Source organism: Sardina pilchardus, chromosome 11 (assembly GCF_963854185.1).
Source record: "Sardina pilchardus chromosome 11, fSarPil1.1, whole genome shotgun sequence".
Lineage (NCBI taxonomy): Eukaryota > Metazoa > Chordata > Actinopteri > Clupeiformes > Clupeidae > Sardina > Sardina pilchardus.
Window position 1 is genome coordinate 26,667,490 of NC_085004.1, and position 14,473 is coordinate 26,681,962.

General features: G+C 41.3%; 2 protein-coding genes and 1 non-coding gene across 5 annotated transcripts in view; 2 read left to right on the plus strand and 1 right to left on the minus strand.

Annotated features, from left to right (window-relative positions):
- LOC134095471 (C-myc promoter-binding protein-like) overlaps positions 1-4,981 on the minus strand; it is a 45,197-nt gene extending 40,216 nt beyond the window's left edge. The window contains exon 1 of the mRNA XM_062549031.1: positions 4,841-4,981. The gene's annotated coding sequence lies outside the window, so the exon portion shown is untranslated. The remainder of the gene's footprint in view (positions 1-4,840) is intronic.
- Positions 4,982-6,504: 1,523 nt separating this feature from the next.
- Positions 6,505-9,947, plus strand: LOC134095678 (macrophage mannose receptor 1-like). Of its 3 annotated transcripts, XM_062549339.1 has the most exons (6): positions 6,505-6,762; positions 7,141-7,518; positions 7,654-7,983; positions 8,344-8,429; positions 9,345-9,459; positions 9,589-9,947. In XM_062549339.1, exons 1-5 carry the CDS (start codon positions 6,738-6,740, stop codon positions 9,423-9,425), a joined length of 900 nt encoding a protein of 299 aa, XP_062405323.1. In that variant the 5' UTR covers positions 6,505-6,737; the 3' UTR covers positions 9,426-9,459; positions 9,589-9,947. The 3 variants fall into 3 exon arrangements, with proteins under 3 accessions (XP_062405323.1, XP_062405322.1, XP_062405324.1); XM_062549338.1 differs by having other exon boundaries at positions 9,345-9,947; XM_062549340.1 differs by having other exon boundaries at positions 7,654-7,929; positions 9,345-9,947.
- A 981-nt stretch (positions 9,948-10,928) lies between these two features.
- On the plus strand, positions 10,929-11,000 carry trnaq-cug (transfer RNA glutamine (anticodon CUG)). The gene has a single exon. It is a non-coding gene; the product is annotated as a tRNA-Gln (tRNA).
- The last annotated feature ends 3,473 nt before the right edge of the window (positions 11,001-14,473 follow it).

The following is a 14,473-nucleotide window of genomic DNA, read 5'->3' on the forward strand; positions in this document are numbered from 1 at the left end:
ATGACCATTGATTGTAGGCCTATATAGAGATCTCTACATACAGCCAGTGGACATGACAGCAACAATTCAAGCATGCTTGGGGTAGCCTGTGATTCTGGAGTAGAGTCTGGTACTATCTGTAATAACAAGGGAAGTGTCTGCAATAACAAGGTAAGACTTAAATTAAGGACAAGAGAGAGAGAGAGTTAGCGAGTGAAAGTATGCATTCATGTGTGTTGCCACTTGCCACATTCTAGCATGATAAATCATCTACTACCCCATGGGCAAGATATCTACCAAAACCACACTGGCCGTGATGCCACCCATGGGTGTGGTAATACAATCAGTTACTGACACTTCATAGACTCCTCAGCTTGTCTACTGTCTTTGTGCCTCTACAGCAGATTGATTCAGTGACTTGTCGCAGATATTGAGAGATAACTGACATCAATGAAACGTCCTACTTTTCCATGCATGTTCGCAATGTTGTTATTTTGGGTGTAGGGTGAAAACTCTTGAGGTTTCTTCCTGTTTTCGTCTTCACCGTTGTCTTTCTCTCCCTCGTTCTCCCGGCCAGAGAGAAAAGAATATCACATTCACTCCGTGCTGTTCGCTCACATCAAACAACGCTGAAAGCCTGAGCTCTACTTTCTGCTCACAGCAGGCTACCAGGGAGGGACAGGGATGTTTTGTCAGATTCTGCCTGTCAAAGACCTCATTTCTGTAACCAACCCCCACACACAGAGAGAGAGAGAGAGAGAGAGAGAGAGAGAGAGGTTGCACTTCATAAGGTAGCCTTCTGGATTAAATGTAAATATAAATAATAAAATATTCCTCTCATGTCAGTTCCATTTGACTGACACAACTCTGATACAGTTTCAACAAATTGCATGTAAAGAGAGAGATCTCATCTGACAGCATTGCAATCCGTTTTTCTAAACAGGTAAAGCCTCTTTACTCAGGGGTCACTCACACTCAACTTCATGGAGTCCCACCAACCAACATTTTTTTTTTTAATTCCAGCCTTCTGTGCCTCCAATCTGTTCACATGTATAACATCATTAGGCTGCTGGCCCTCCCCTAAGCCACAGAAGCAGAGAGGGAAGAGTGGATTTATGCCAAGGAGCACTCAGAAACGGGCTAAATACTCAAGCCCCACATGCTCTACACATGTGCTCCATACGCTGCCACACAGGGTCTAGAGGTGCGTATGGATATACATACATACGTATTGAACCATATCTGGCCGAAAAGGAACAAACAAGAATGACTTTGAGGACGGTTTAAACTAGAGGAGAACTGGTATTTTCTATGGTAACAAAAACTACAGCAGAAAAAGGCAAAAACTCAATATGAGTGATTTTACTGAGTGTGAAGTCTACTCTACAACAGCTAAATGTGTTTCCTTTAATGTTCTCCTCCTTTTCAGAGCTGACTGCCTTCAAATTATAAACCGATTCCATCCAGTCTCTGAGGCACAGAAGAAAACTAACCTCAAGGCGCTCACAAGCCACCATTCCCTAACAAATCAAAGCCGGGGCAGTTTTGCCAGTGTGGTGCCAACTGACGCTTGGCATGACTGAGCTGAAGTTCTTTTCTGCCAGCAAACTGGTCCAGGGCACAGCCAATGCCCACACATCCATGAGACAGGATAAGGAAGACCAGAAATGAGAGAGAATTGAGAAAAAGAGCAAGATTTTATTCTTCATCATTTGTCTTCAAGTAGCAGGCGTCAGTGTTAAATATAAACGACATTTAGACGATTTTCCTCCAAAATACACATACACCTAAAGATTCCTAACATCTGCCAAACATAGTCTAAACACTAGGGTCTAGCCTCAATAAATAAACAGAGGTCCACATGCACCCTTGCGGACCCCTGGTCTTTGGTACTTTCTTGTAAAACACAGCCACAAGCCCAGATTGGGAAGTTCCATGTCAGAAACAATCTTCCTGTCTACACAGTCCTCCAGTCCTGCCATCCTAATTTATAGCCTTGGATTAAGTCCAATCTCACCCTTTCCATTCAGTTTGCTATAGTGACTCAAACACTGGATATACCATATTGTCAACTTGTCGCTGTAATTAACAAACATCAAACACACAGACTGGATTCAAACCAGGCTTTCATCGAGTTGATGCTCCACCTCATTAGTGTTCAATTTCAATTAAATAAACGATCCCTTCATGAGCCTCCTGGGAAAGAAGCAGCTTTCTCTTGCCGAGCTACGGAGACAGAAAACCTGCATCACTTCCATTCACATCCCACCTCCTGAAATACAGTCTCTGTATCTCTCACACTCCTCTGTCTTTGCTTTTCTCTCTTTTTTCTGTAACTACCCAATTCAGATGTACACACACACACACACACACACACACACACACACACACACACACACACACACACACACACACACACACACACACACACACACACACACACACACACACACACACACACACACACACACACACACACACACACACTCCCTCCTTACATCCATCTGTGTCTCCTCTCCTACCCCCCCTGTCTTAAACAGTGTTTTGAAATAACGTGTTTCCACGTACTGTATGTAGACGTGAGGATAAGGATAGAACCAGTGGGCGACCGCAGCCCACCCAGACTCTACTGGGGTGTAAAACCAGACGCCCACCCACCAGATTCACACTCTCGAGGGCTCTCGCCATTTGTGCTTCCCTCTGCCACTTCTGTTTGGATTGTCAGTTCCCATGGAACGCTTCACACAAAGTCAACTGTTTTTGTTGACAAAACAGGAAGTAGGCTAATCCTAAAATTAGTGCCAGTGTGACTCTTCAGTTCTAAAAAGTTTGAAACCAACAACACCTGTCAAAAGACTGCATGCAGGCTAACCACTCAGCATAATCTCTCTCTGCTGTGTTTCTCTCTGTGTATGACATGCACTGCTGCTCCGGGATCTCCCTGTTCTGCATGCTTCCCACCCATCTTCCTCTACCCTGCCTACCTGACTGACCTATCAGTGGCCGTCCTGATTAGTGAAAGACTCCTGAGTCCTGAGAGAATCTGAGCAACATAGATTTGGGTATGCTTGGAGCAGGTAGGCCTACTGTGTATACACTAAGTGCTTTTTTAATACAGACCTATTCAGCAACCCTTGACTGTTGAGTAGCTCTGCACTATGACACCTGCCTGTTATTGGGTTCACCTGCTTTCACGGCTTTCATTTTTACTGGTGCTGACAATGACATCTGATCTGACTCTTTGATTTGTGTCCTGCTGACCACTGCACAGGTTGTGCTCCATGACGCCCATTCACCGCAAAAGCCTTGGTGCCGAGTATAACGTATCCACCTACACCAAGCTTATCAGCCTAAAAAATGCCACCATTTTTGTATCCTAAAGCTACGATTCATACACGTTCAATCACTATGGGACCCCATGGTCTGTAGACCGTATTGGTTGGTTTCACAGGTAAAAATGTGATTATGTACAGCTGGCATGCATTTGAATTGACGTCAAGTGCTTCTCTGAATGGCATAGAGGCCATGGCCTAAGGCAGGGCATTGGTCACACGTCAAAAAAACAAGTGAGAAACATGTTGGTATGTCTTCCTGGCCTACTAGAGTGACTTGGTGCATTAGAGAGGCCATCAACCTCCTCTAGCTCATACCCTAGCCCTATTATTATTGGTATACATAGTGGCAAGCTATAGGGAGATTCCCTTTGCTCTCTGACCACAAACAGAGACCAGAGATTGGCTGCCTGGAGAGGCAGGATCATCTTACAAACACAGCACCTCTCCGGTATGTGTCTGAGTGCTTTAAACCACCAGGGTATGCATCCAGTATGTGCGTGTGCGTGTGTGTGTGTGTGTGTGTGTGTGTGTGTGTGTCTGTGTGTGTGTGGCTGTTGGGCATGTCTCTGCCTGTGTGACCTCTCTGAGTAACCCTTCCAACTGCAAACTGTGTCATGCCACTACAATTCTTGAAAAAGGATATGCAGGATACAAAAATGCAGGAAATGTGCTCTGCAATGCAAAGGTTACTGTTACTGACAGTCCTGGCAAGCTACCATGAGGATATCAGCCTCACAGTTCTTACAGAACTCCTGGCTCAAATCATGAAAACCACTTGGCTTACACAACAGTGATCATTTTGTCCACAGGTTGCTCTGACAAATTAATGTGTCAAGCTGTTTACAACTAAGTGATTTGTTTTAAAGGCAGTCTATGTGCACTATCTCAGTCTGAAGAAAGAACAGAAATATAATGCTTTCCAATGATAGGCCTACTTTATTAATGCGTGGAACAACATGTTACAAAAATGGCTAATTATATTCCACAAATTCAAAGCTTTGTCGTGACTGAAATGTCACGCAAGGGCTGCACCACCACTCTTGATTGGTCTCCTTCAAGAACTGACCGGCAAAGTTCATTCAAATACCTGCCACGCTATTAGGCTATACTTTAAATTGCGAGAGTGATATCATCAGAGGTAGCCTAAGACAGAAACGTTAAAAAGGTAGTTACTGCAGTAGGACTTGATAGCCTACTTATGATTTTAGGATAGGCTACTCACATGTTGCGATCAAGTGTTAAGAAGTACCTTATACATTTCTCTCCTCTGTCTGATTTGACGTGAATGAAAACCTGACTATCAACAAAACGCAGAAAAATGCAATGGACTAATGCAACTGGTAATAGCCTACACAGTTTATAGAACGACTTTCTAAATCACACTTAGCTTAACTGGCAACAAAATGTTCAAAGCTACTGTATCCATTTGTCGCTCCGCTAGTCCAACCGGCAACCTAGTTGCAGTAAGCTTCAAGGGAATAACGGGGCAGCTTGAAAAATGTCATGTCATAGGCTAGGCAACTTACCACAATGGGAAATGTGCGTCCGTCTACGTCCTGGATAGAGGCGCTCTAGCAAACTGCATTATCTTCTATCTGCAAAAAATATACGAATATCTGTCTCTGAATGCTTAAAGAACAACACATCGCGCTCATTAGTGTGCCGACCCGACTGTGTCCTCCGCCATTTTGGTTGTGATGGGGAATCCGTGGTACGCACAGAGTCTTGTGACGGTAGCAGTGACTCGTCATGCCACTCACCGGTCTAAACTTAGAAGAGAAGAGAGTAGCCTGAAGCTGTTGTCCTGAGTGGAGGTCCCCACTCCACAGGTTTCATTAAATAAAATGCAATATGTTAATGTAACAAACTGGTAGCCTATAGAGCCGAATATATTTTCCAAACTATGGAAAGCCTCGAGGGGATATAATTCATTATGAGACCAGTTACATTATTGATGTGTTATAGATACGGCTATTACGTAAGAAACTACGTTTTTTGAGAAAGCTAAACATTGAAAATAGTAAAGGAGTAGGCTAGACGTGGTCAGTAAAGACATAACCAATATAGCCTAGATAATATTACTTTTTTGTATAAAATAATACATTGACTATAATGCATAAATGATGTAGCCGACAGCTGCTCAGGGGTTCTGCAGGGCTTATGTGAGAAATGACCCACAAGGTTAAGGACTATGCTTCTTTTATTTGCTTGACCATCAGTCTGACTGCAAATATAATAGCCTACATCAGCCTGAACGATTGGTCTTTCCACCAGCATCTTTTGCTGGTCACTAAACCTCAATAAAGAGTAAAGAGTAACATTACATATAAGCAGGCCCATCCAGTCCCAGAACATATTGTCATTCCTTTTCTACAGGGGTGACATTTAGGCTACACATTCGATTGGCCACAAAGTGTTCCAAATGATGAAGCAGGCTACCCAACTCCAGTTTAGCCTGCACTGCTCTCTTGTGGTAGTTCTTTGTTTTGCTACACTTGTTGGAACAGGAAGGGGCCATCCCCAAACTTGGCCCCTTATTTCCAGTGAAAGGAATTGTCCAACATTGTTTCACACAATGTACATTTTAAAAACGAACATGATTTACCATATTGAGAAAATGTAGGTTCCACAGTTGGAACTCTGTAGGTTCATCTGGAAGGAGCCCATTGATGCCCGATTCTCATGTGAAAGAAAATACTCAACCCATCAGATTGAATAGGCCTAACTAGTAAGGCCTAAGGTGCAAAGTTGATTGTGTTGTGAAAAAAGTTTAGGCTCCACAGCAGGAACTCGGAACAACAAAAATCAATGTACCTTGCATGACCTGAGATTAGAATCTTTATTTAAAATTCCAGTCTACTTCCTCAATACAGGTAGGCTAATACATATAATCATATACTGTAGTGTGTGACTCATTACTTGAGTAGTCAATTTTGAAATACCTTTTTACTCAAAATATTGTTTTTATGGATATTTTTGCTTCTAATTACATCATTATCATAAACAAACAGTACATTTAGTTGAGAACTGGTCTGGGACAAACCAATCACAACACAAAGGATGCCGTACAGACAGGTTCTTGAAAGCAGGAACATTTGTTCTTTCCCACAGTCTTTTTATCTAGAGATCTGGACAGCCAAAGCAGAAAACTGATAAATTCATTCCGAAGGCAAGCACTTCTGTTCACAATCAAGACATGCTACACTTCTCAGGACTATTCCTAATCTTATAGGTTTATGGGTTATTTAAGCCATGTTTTTCTGCTATATCTACAGTATATCTACTATACTGTGCTATAATTTCGTTAGATATGTGTAAGTGTTTCACTTTTAGACTTTTACACGTTTATTATACATATCTAAATGCATCAGTTGCATGCCATCTGTTCCTCAGGTCTATTTTGCTATTGAAAATAACTGAATCATGCTGCTCGTCACAATCCTATTGGGTAAGTGTATGTACAGTACTGTATGCTGTGTCAAATCACTCCATGTTAGGGGTTACGCTAAAACAAATACAGCGTATCACAATATTTTTCAGACATGTGATACACCAGCACAAAGTACTGTGGTGTTTATTTACAATAATATCATTATTACAATTTTAAGCAGGACAAATTCTGAAATAATAATTTTCGGGGCAGAATGAAATTGCTTTGGCACAAAATGTATTGTGCAAGTTCCAGATCTCTACTGAATATCCATTATGTTTCTGCATGATTAAAACAAATGAATGAAAAACAGAATAGTGAATTGTGAATGTGCATTTTGAATGTGTCAATTGACAATTGATCATTTCTCTTTTGACCTTTTTCTTTTGGACTCAGGCTTCATCTCCTTCAGCTCAGTCCTCTGTCGCCAGTTCCACTTTGTGAGTGAATCAAAGAGCTGGAGTGAAGCACAGAGTCACTGCAGGACCTTTTACACAGACCTGGCAACCCTTTATAACACAGACGATCTGAATACGCTGACCCAACTAGGCCCCCAGACTGGCTCTGCTTGGATTGGACTTTATTATGACCCGAACAGTTGGAGGTGGTCCATTGATAACAGCAGCTTCTATGGTCCTGGAGAGACAACATATAGAAACTGGAGTCCAAATGAACCCAGTAATGCAAGTGGAATAGAACGGTGTGTGGAGATGTACGCAACTGGGGTGTGGAATGACATAATTTGTACCACAACCAGATCATTTGTTTGCTATGGCAAGTGTACCATTTTAATTCAGCAGTCTTCTGTAATAGAGTGAAAGATTCTATTTTCAACAAAACTTGCTAACTTAATAATACAGTACATTAGGGAATTTGTGTCCCCTGATTATCACTGCATTTGTGTTGCAGGAGGAAAGGACAGCTACACTCTGATAAAGACAGCAATGACATGGTTTGATGCCCAGACCCATTGTAGAACCAACTATATTGATCTTACAAGCGTAAGGAATGCAATAGAAAATGAAAAGGTTCGTGTTGTTGCAAACGGCACTGCGGTATTTATTGGTCTGTACAGAACCAGAACGTGGTCAGACAGAAGTTACTCCTCTTTCAGACACTGGACATCAGGCCAACCTACTAACAGTTATGCTCGAGACTGCACTGCAATGTTATTCAGTAACTCAGGCGAGTGGAGCGATGAGAATTGTGCCACATCCATTCCTTTCTTCTGTTACAAAGGTAACGTCGACTACATGTTGTACACTTTCTATATGAAAGTTCTGATGTCAAGCTACCTAACTCAATAGCGTTATTATTTGTATGTATTGAGTATATGAACAGTCAGCATTTCAAGTATGGACTGTACAATGCTAACGTATTCTCACACTACTCTCATTGTCTCTGTGTGTTTGTGAGTGAGTGTGTGTGTGTGTGTGTGTGTGTGTGTGTGTGTGTGTGTGTGTGAAAGAGAGTGTACTGTGTTTATGCATGTATACATAAATACTGGCTTGGTTACAATGTCCGCGAAAAAATGAAGTGTGCACATTGTTGCCAGGTGGCTCCCTAACTCACATGAATGTTCTTACTTGAACTTGACAGATACCTTTAAAGCTACTCTGAGAATGGTGGTTGACACAGAGGATGACCTTACTGAAGCTGAAATTGAAGAGATTATCCTCAAACCAGTAAGTGCAGGCTTTCTCTTAAAGTAATAGCATTTTCTTTTGCTGAATTTTACTAAAGGGTGCACTCAAACATTGTTATCTAAACAAAGGAGCACACAGGGATGATTGACAGCAATTAACTCATCCCTCTTCCGCCTTCTAGGAGATTTAAAATTGCCTCGACATCCACTTATCATGAGCCCCAGTATTCCCCTTATTCATGCGGCGGCCATTGTAAACCAAAGTGAGGCTGCAGGGTACACAAACCACAGGACTGTTGTGTGCTATGCGTTCTCCCGTAAATGGCAAAAAAATGCATAATGACAGTCAGTGTAGGCCTACCCTGAAGCCTCTTTTTGGTTTACACAATGTGAATAAGCGAATAGTGAATTATCCCTCCACCTTCACTCATCTGTTCTAGTAGCTCTACATGTAGCCTGTGCAGTTCAGTCCAGCACACGCCTGGACTTAAACCCGCGAAACAGCAACACCTCAGGTCGTGAATCATGCGCGCTGACAATTGAACTAAAAGCCCTGGTTGCCAGTTTTCATGCCAGCACTTACTGCTCTTTAGGCATCGGAGTGAGGTTTACAAATATTTCACATGCACAGTTATGTTAGCTGGCATCTGCTACATAAACTCACATTGTCACACATTATCAATAGGGGCCATCAGCAGACATTGCATGCTTACAATCTCCATTATTGGCATTCCAAGCCCAGGGCCAGCTACCAAGCAAAACATGCTTTTAGCAGCTCTCTAGCATACCAATGGTTAGTCAACCAGTCTGTTCAGTGTTATTTGCACATGAAACAAACTTTGTATCAGTCTCTGAAATATCATGTTTATATGAAACAGAGTTCATTATCAATATCTTCAGGATTTTTTTCCTGCTGAAATTCTTCCACTTCAGTGTATTCTTTTTGTGTCATCAGTTTCGCGAGGAGCTCCTCCAGAATGGCCTTCCAAACAGCACCACTCTGAGTCTGAGACGTGTGCACCGGATCAACCCATGAAGCGCTTTGCGTCGAGGTCCGGTTCGCCCTGTCGGTACTTATAACTGATACTGATAATGACCAGCGTTATATTATCCCTAGGCCTATATTATGATAGATAGACATACAGTAATACTGTATGTGAATTACATATGTGAAATACTGTATACTGCATCTAATTCAGGTTTGGTACAGCACAACAACCTACTTCACAGCTTTCCTAGACTGGGTAGACCCAGCTGGATTTCGCACTGCAGCTCAGGCTGGAAACCTGCACATTTATCTCTCCTGCTTCCTGTCCACGTTTCCAGAGTCATTTGAACTATGCCCATTGATCATGCCTCTTGTGCAGTAGAAATACAGCCCAGACTCCCTAGTCTAATGTTCAATCTTAAAAGATTACGCTTAGTCTGGTGATTCAGTCAGATTACTGCTTTCTAACATGCATATGCTACTGAAAATTCTTAATACAGTAAGAGACTGCAACTGTGAAATCATTATTTGCTGGTAACATTGATATACTTGTTGTACATGCAATGTGTGAATGTGAAACTTTAATAAACATTAAGCCCCAGCAGTCAGTTCATATCTCCTTTTTCAAAACTAAGCTAGACAACATCTGCTCGCCTCTCTCTGGTGCCCCACCCCTATGCCCCCTGTGACAGGGACTTATAGGGCCCCCTTATGTGACTGATCGTGTGGTTGGTGTATACTTTCAGCTACACACACTTACAGTAATCTGGTAGGTATATGTATCTCCCCCAGATGAACAACTTTCATATGTACAATGCATTAGTCACTCACACACAACAGGAAGGGAGATATTTGGGCTTTTTGAGCATTGTGCACATGAGAAATGTTTAAATACTTCTAGATGATTGATCCAGTTTGTATCAAATATGGTATACATTACCTCCCCAGACTAATGTTCAATCTTAAAAGATTGAGCTTAGTATGGTGAAAACCAGTATACAGTACATTACATTGAGATGTTTGATTCTAAATTGAGTAGCTTTTTTGATATATGTACTGTACTAATTTACTGAAATGGCAATATGATGAATTTCCAGATATCTATTACTTTTAATGGATGATCTGTAGTAGAGGATGAGCTGTAGTCTACTATCCTATATGTTGTGAAATGTACCATGCAAATGGATTTATGTTATTTAGGATGGGTAGTCATCATATCTTATTTTATAATAAATATGGGGGGCAAAGTACAACATAATATGATTGAATGATTTAGCAAAAGGTGTAATTTATCAAAGGATTCAACAATTCAACAATTCAAATCTGGGGCTTGGCATATAGACTGAAGTTAGGCCATGGAAACAAACAAGACACAGGAGAAGTCTCCCTTCAATGTGTCTTAATTATGTAATAATCCTGCTACGGACAGTCTCATTTAAGTAGCCAGGATAGGTCCACATTACATTCTTCATATAACATACATTACAGTAATCAATAATAGTACAGTATCTTTACATTGAACTCAATGACAGCCTTCGGCCAGCAGAGGGCGGTTCCATGGTGTAATGGTTAGCACTCTGGACTCTGAATCCAGCGATCCGAGTTCAAATCTCGGTGGAACCTGTCTTTTCAAACAGTTTCAACTTGTCCTCTCTACCTCGATCAGCTCGTGTTTTGATGTGATGACTCTGGATTGTACGATCAGCAGCATACAAAGTTACTGGAACACTTTTTAATAGGCTACAGACCAACTAGAGCAGGGATCGACATTTAGGCTACTTTAATTTGTTCAGCCATGTTTTGACCAATATAATAAAAACATAGGTTAATAATAATATAATAATACATATTAAAATATACTTCAAATAAAAAAGGCCCAGCTTTTTCATCAACCTAGTAAATCAGGGGTTTGCATTTTTCTAGATAATTGGATGACAAGCCTTTTTGCTCAGTGTGTTCAAATGCAACGTTCCATGGCGATTTATTTGTTTCTCTGAGGATCGCACACAGATTACAAGACTGGTTTTCATGAAAGTTGGCTGAAAGCTGTGGTAAGGACAAAGGAATAATAACTTAAATGTAGAGTTGTGAATTACCGGGACACAAAGCTGTATGGATAGTCTACCTGGCTGCGCTCTCAGAGTGATCTCACGAGATGTCTTCAGTATTCCGCATTTCGCGTGCCATTTCGCTGTAGGCCTAGGTCAGACATCCCGCCGGTAATTCAATCCCATGCGTTAGTGAACGCAAAATAATCGCTCGCGCATTTAATTGATCATTAAATTGATCTGTTTTACTAACACGACTTATCTTTATGGTGAGTTTTACACTCAAGCCACAGCAGAGTTTGGTAGAAATCTAACACGTCAAATGTGACCCCCCCCCCTCTCTCTCTCTCTCTCTCTCTCTCTCTCTCTCTCTCTCTCTCTCTCTCTGTCTCTCTCACACACACACACACACACACACACACATACGTTCCATGTCCAATGTTACTGTATTCATAAAGAAAGTGCCATAGCTCTTGATCTTCTTGCTTCATATAGTATATTCATAGGTTGGATAGATAAATTTTCTGATGTCATCCTTCAGATTCTGAGTGACATTCATGATCTCTTAATGAAATGGGGACAGGGGCTGGGACCAGATATGGGACAGGTTAGTGTCTTTCTCCCTGACATGGGGCTCCAAACATGACATAATTGCAAAGTATTTTCATATACCTTTTTGCTCTGTCTCTGCTCCTTTTCTCCCCGTTACCTCCTCTTCTCTATATATGTCTCTCAGGTTCTCCTATCTTTTCTTACACCTCTAAACAGATGAAGCTGTGTGATTTTTTCCCCCAATTCTAAATAAAATGGCTACATTTGCAGGCAGACAAAATGAAGCCAACGCAAATTAAACTTAACAGATAGAAGCACACATCTCTCAGGTGTATGGTCAATCAGAATTGAGCTAAGCCAATTGGTGGAAACCGTCTTCCGTTCTTACCTTAAAAATAGGCTATGTATTATTGTATCTTATTATTACATAGCTTTGGGTTTTGCGGCACTTTTCAACCTATTGTATTTGCTTTTAGTTTTATCCTGACCACTTCTTATAAAATGGCCCCTGCACAAGTCATTTCTTTTGTCCTGACCAGCTGGCATCACCATTTCCCATTTTCGACTGGTTTCACTTTTAGTTCCCTTGCCCTGACAGTCTGCTGACTTATAATGAATGCATTAATATTGAAACGTATAAGAATGTGAAAGTATCATTTAACAGGAAAAAACACCACATCAGTGCCAGGGTAGGCAGGGTGCATCAAGAAATCCAAATTTGGATATGTCATTGTTTTACCTACTATATAGGCTATATATGTCTAGAAGACAAGGGGATGGAGCATCACCTGTCACATGTCAGTCAACAGCACAGCACAGTATATAGCCAATATGACTAACCTACATTAATGATGATGGTTAATCTTAACCAGGCTTTGAAAGAAACTAGAAAATGTAATTCCATGGAAGGAATTACCATTGTATGTAAATGTGAAAAGGTTGCTGTGTAAAACATTGTAGGCTATTAGTTAAAAAGACAACATACTGTATGACACAATAATAGATGAATAACAATAACCCAATTACAGTTCCACTGAAATTACTTGGAAACCCACATTTAAAAAGAGATGAATGAAAATGCATTAAAATTGTGGATAGTATTTTGGAAAATAACTCTTCATTTATTAAAATAATAGACTGAAATAAAGTTACCACCTTCAAACGAGTTGCAAGCGCTGACACTTTGTTTAGTAGGCCTAGAAGTTCACCTACAGTGAGGGTTAAAGCGGGTGCGTTTCTAGAAAGCGTCGTTTGCTAACTTGCGTCGCAATCTTGGGAGTTAGCTCCGTCGTTCTTGAATTTGGTGTTTCTAGAAAAGGTAGTTCAAACTCTCAATCGCAAACAAGGACGCAAAGTTTGGTCGTTTGAACTACTGCCCCTGGGCAGTCGCATCTGTGTCGTACCTTGGGAGTTCCAGTTGGTGATGTCGTCAGTGCAAGATCGCCTGACCAAAAATCACAAGCGCCCAACCAAAAATCACTAAGTTGTTGTTTTCTCGTGACTCAATGATTGCGCTATACTGTAGGCTAATATAAAGTAAAATACCGTTGGGCTCATTCCTGCTACGTGTGTTACCTTGCGTTCATTTGCGTGTTGGTTTGCGTTTTGGTAGGCTACTATTATGATACTGACAAACCCTCGAGTCAAGCACATCGTTCATTAGTGTAGTGGTTAAGGCAGGTGGCTTATCATCTCAACATCGTAGGTTCTTTTCCCGTATGCATCACACATGCTTTTGTTTCTGACTAGTGAAACGTGGAAATAACCCTAATAAGTAATGTCGTGGAACTATTAAACTGATGTCGTGTTCCTGGCCACTCGAAAGCAATTAAATATATTTAGGGTCTGACCTATTGTTGTGTGTGTGGTATGCCTGCTCTTACTCAAAAGTGACATGGAGAGGTAAAATGCGAACTTGTGCCGCGCGCGCAATGTACTGACATGCAACAGCTGAACCACCAGACACCGATTTAGTATTGTGATAATTTGTAATTAGTCTAGGCCATATATATTTTGTACAGATATTTTTTAGATATTTCACACAAATAAGTACATATATTGGACAGCTTAAGCAAACTGTTTCATGTGCTTGCATAGGTTTACGTTTTTTTCTGATAGCAATGATAATGCCAGCATGAATCACTTTGGGTTTAAATTAGACTCGTCGACACATAGTGGGTGCCTCTCAACATCCCTCCTCGATCCTCGGTCCTCTATCCCATTGTTGCTGCCCTATCATTCAATGAGGACGAGGATCGAGGAAGGAAAGGAGAATCTATAAAAGACAAGTGATAGGCATCCAGTGACGGAGCATTTCTAGTGGGTGGGGTATTATACGTTGACACCTTTTCCACCAATGAAATGTGCCGCTGGGTCCTCAACAACGTTGTTGGAACAACGGTGTTCGAACAACAGAGGTAGCGAATTGCGGCACAAGTACGATGCTTTCTGGAAACAGGTGTAACACTGTCGTTGTTTGATAGCAAGTTGCGTCGC

Excerpts from the sequence above, each read along its gene's own strand:
- LOC134095678 (XM_062549338.1), top strand. The coding sequence starts at position 6,738 with ATGCTGCTCGTCACAATCCTATTGG. Across the intron at positions 6,763-7,140 it reads GCTCGTCACAATCCTATTGG|GCTTCATCTCCTTCAGCTCA; the intron begins GTAAGTGTATGT and ends TTTTGGACTCAG. Across the intron at positions 7,519-7,653 it reads CAGATCATTTGTTTGCTATG|GAGGAAAGGACAGCTACACT; the intron begins GCAAGTGTACCA and ends TTTGTGTTGCAG.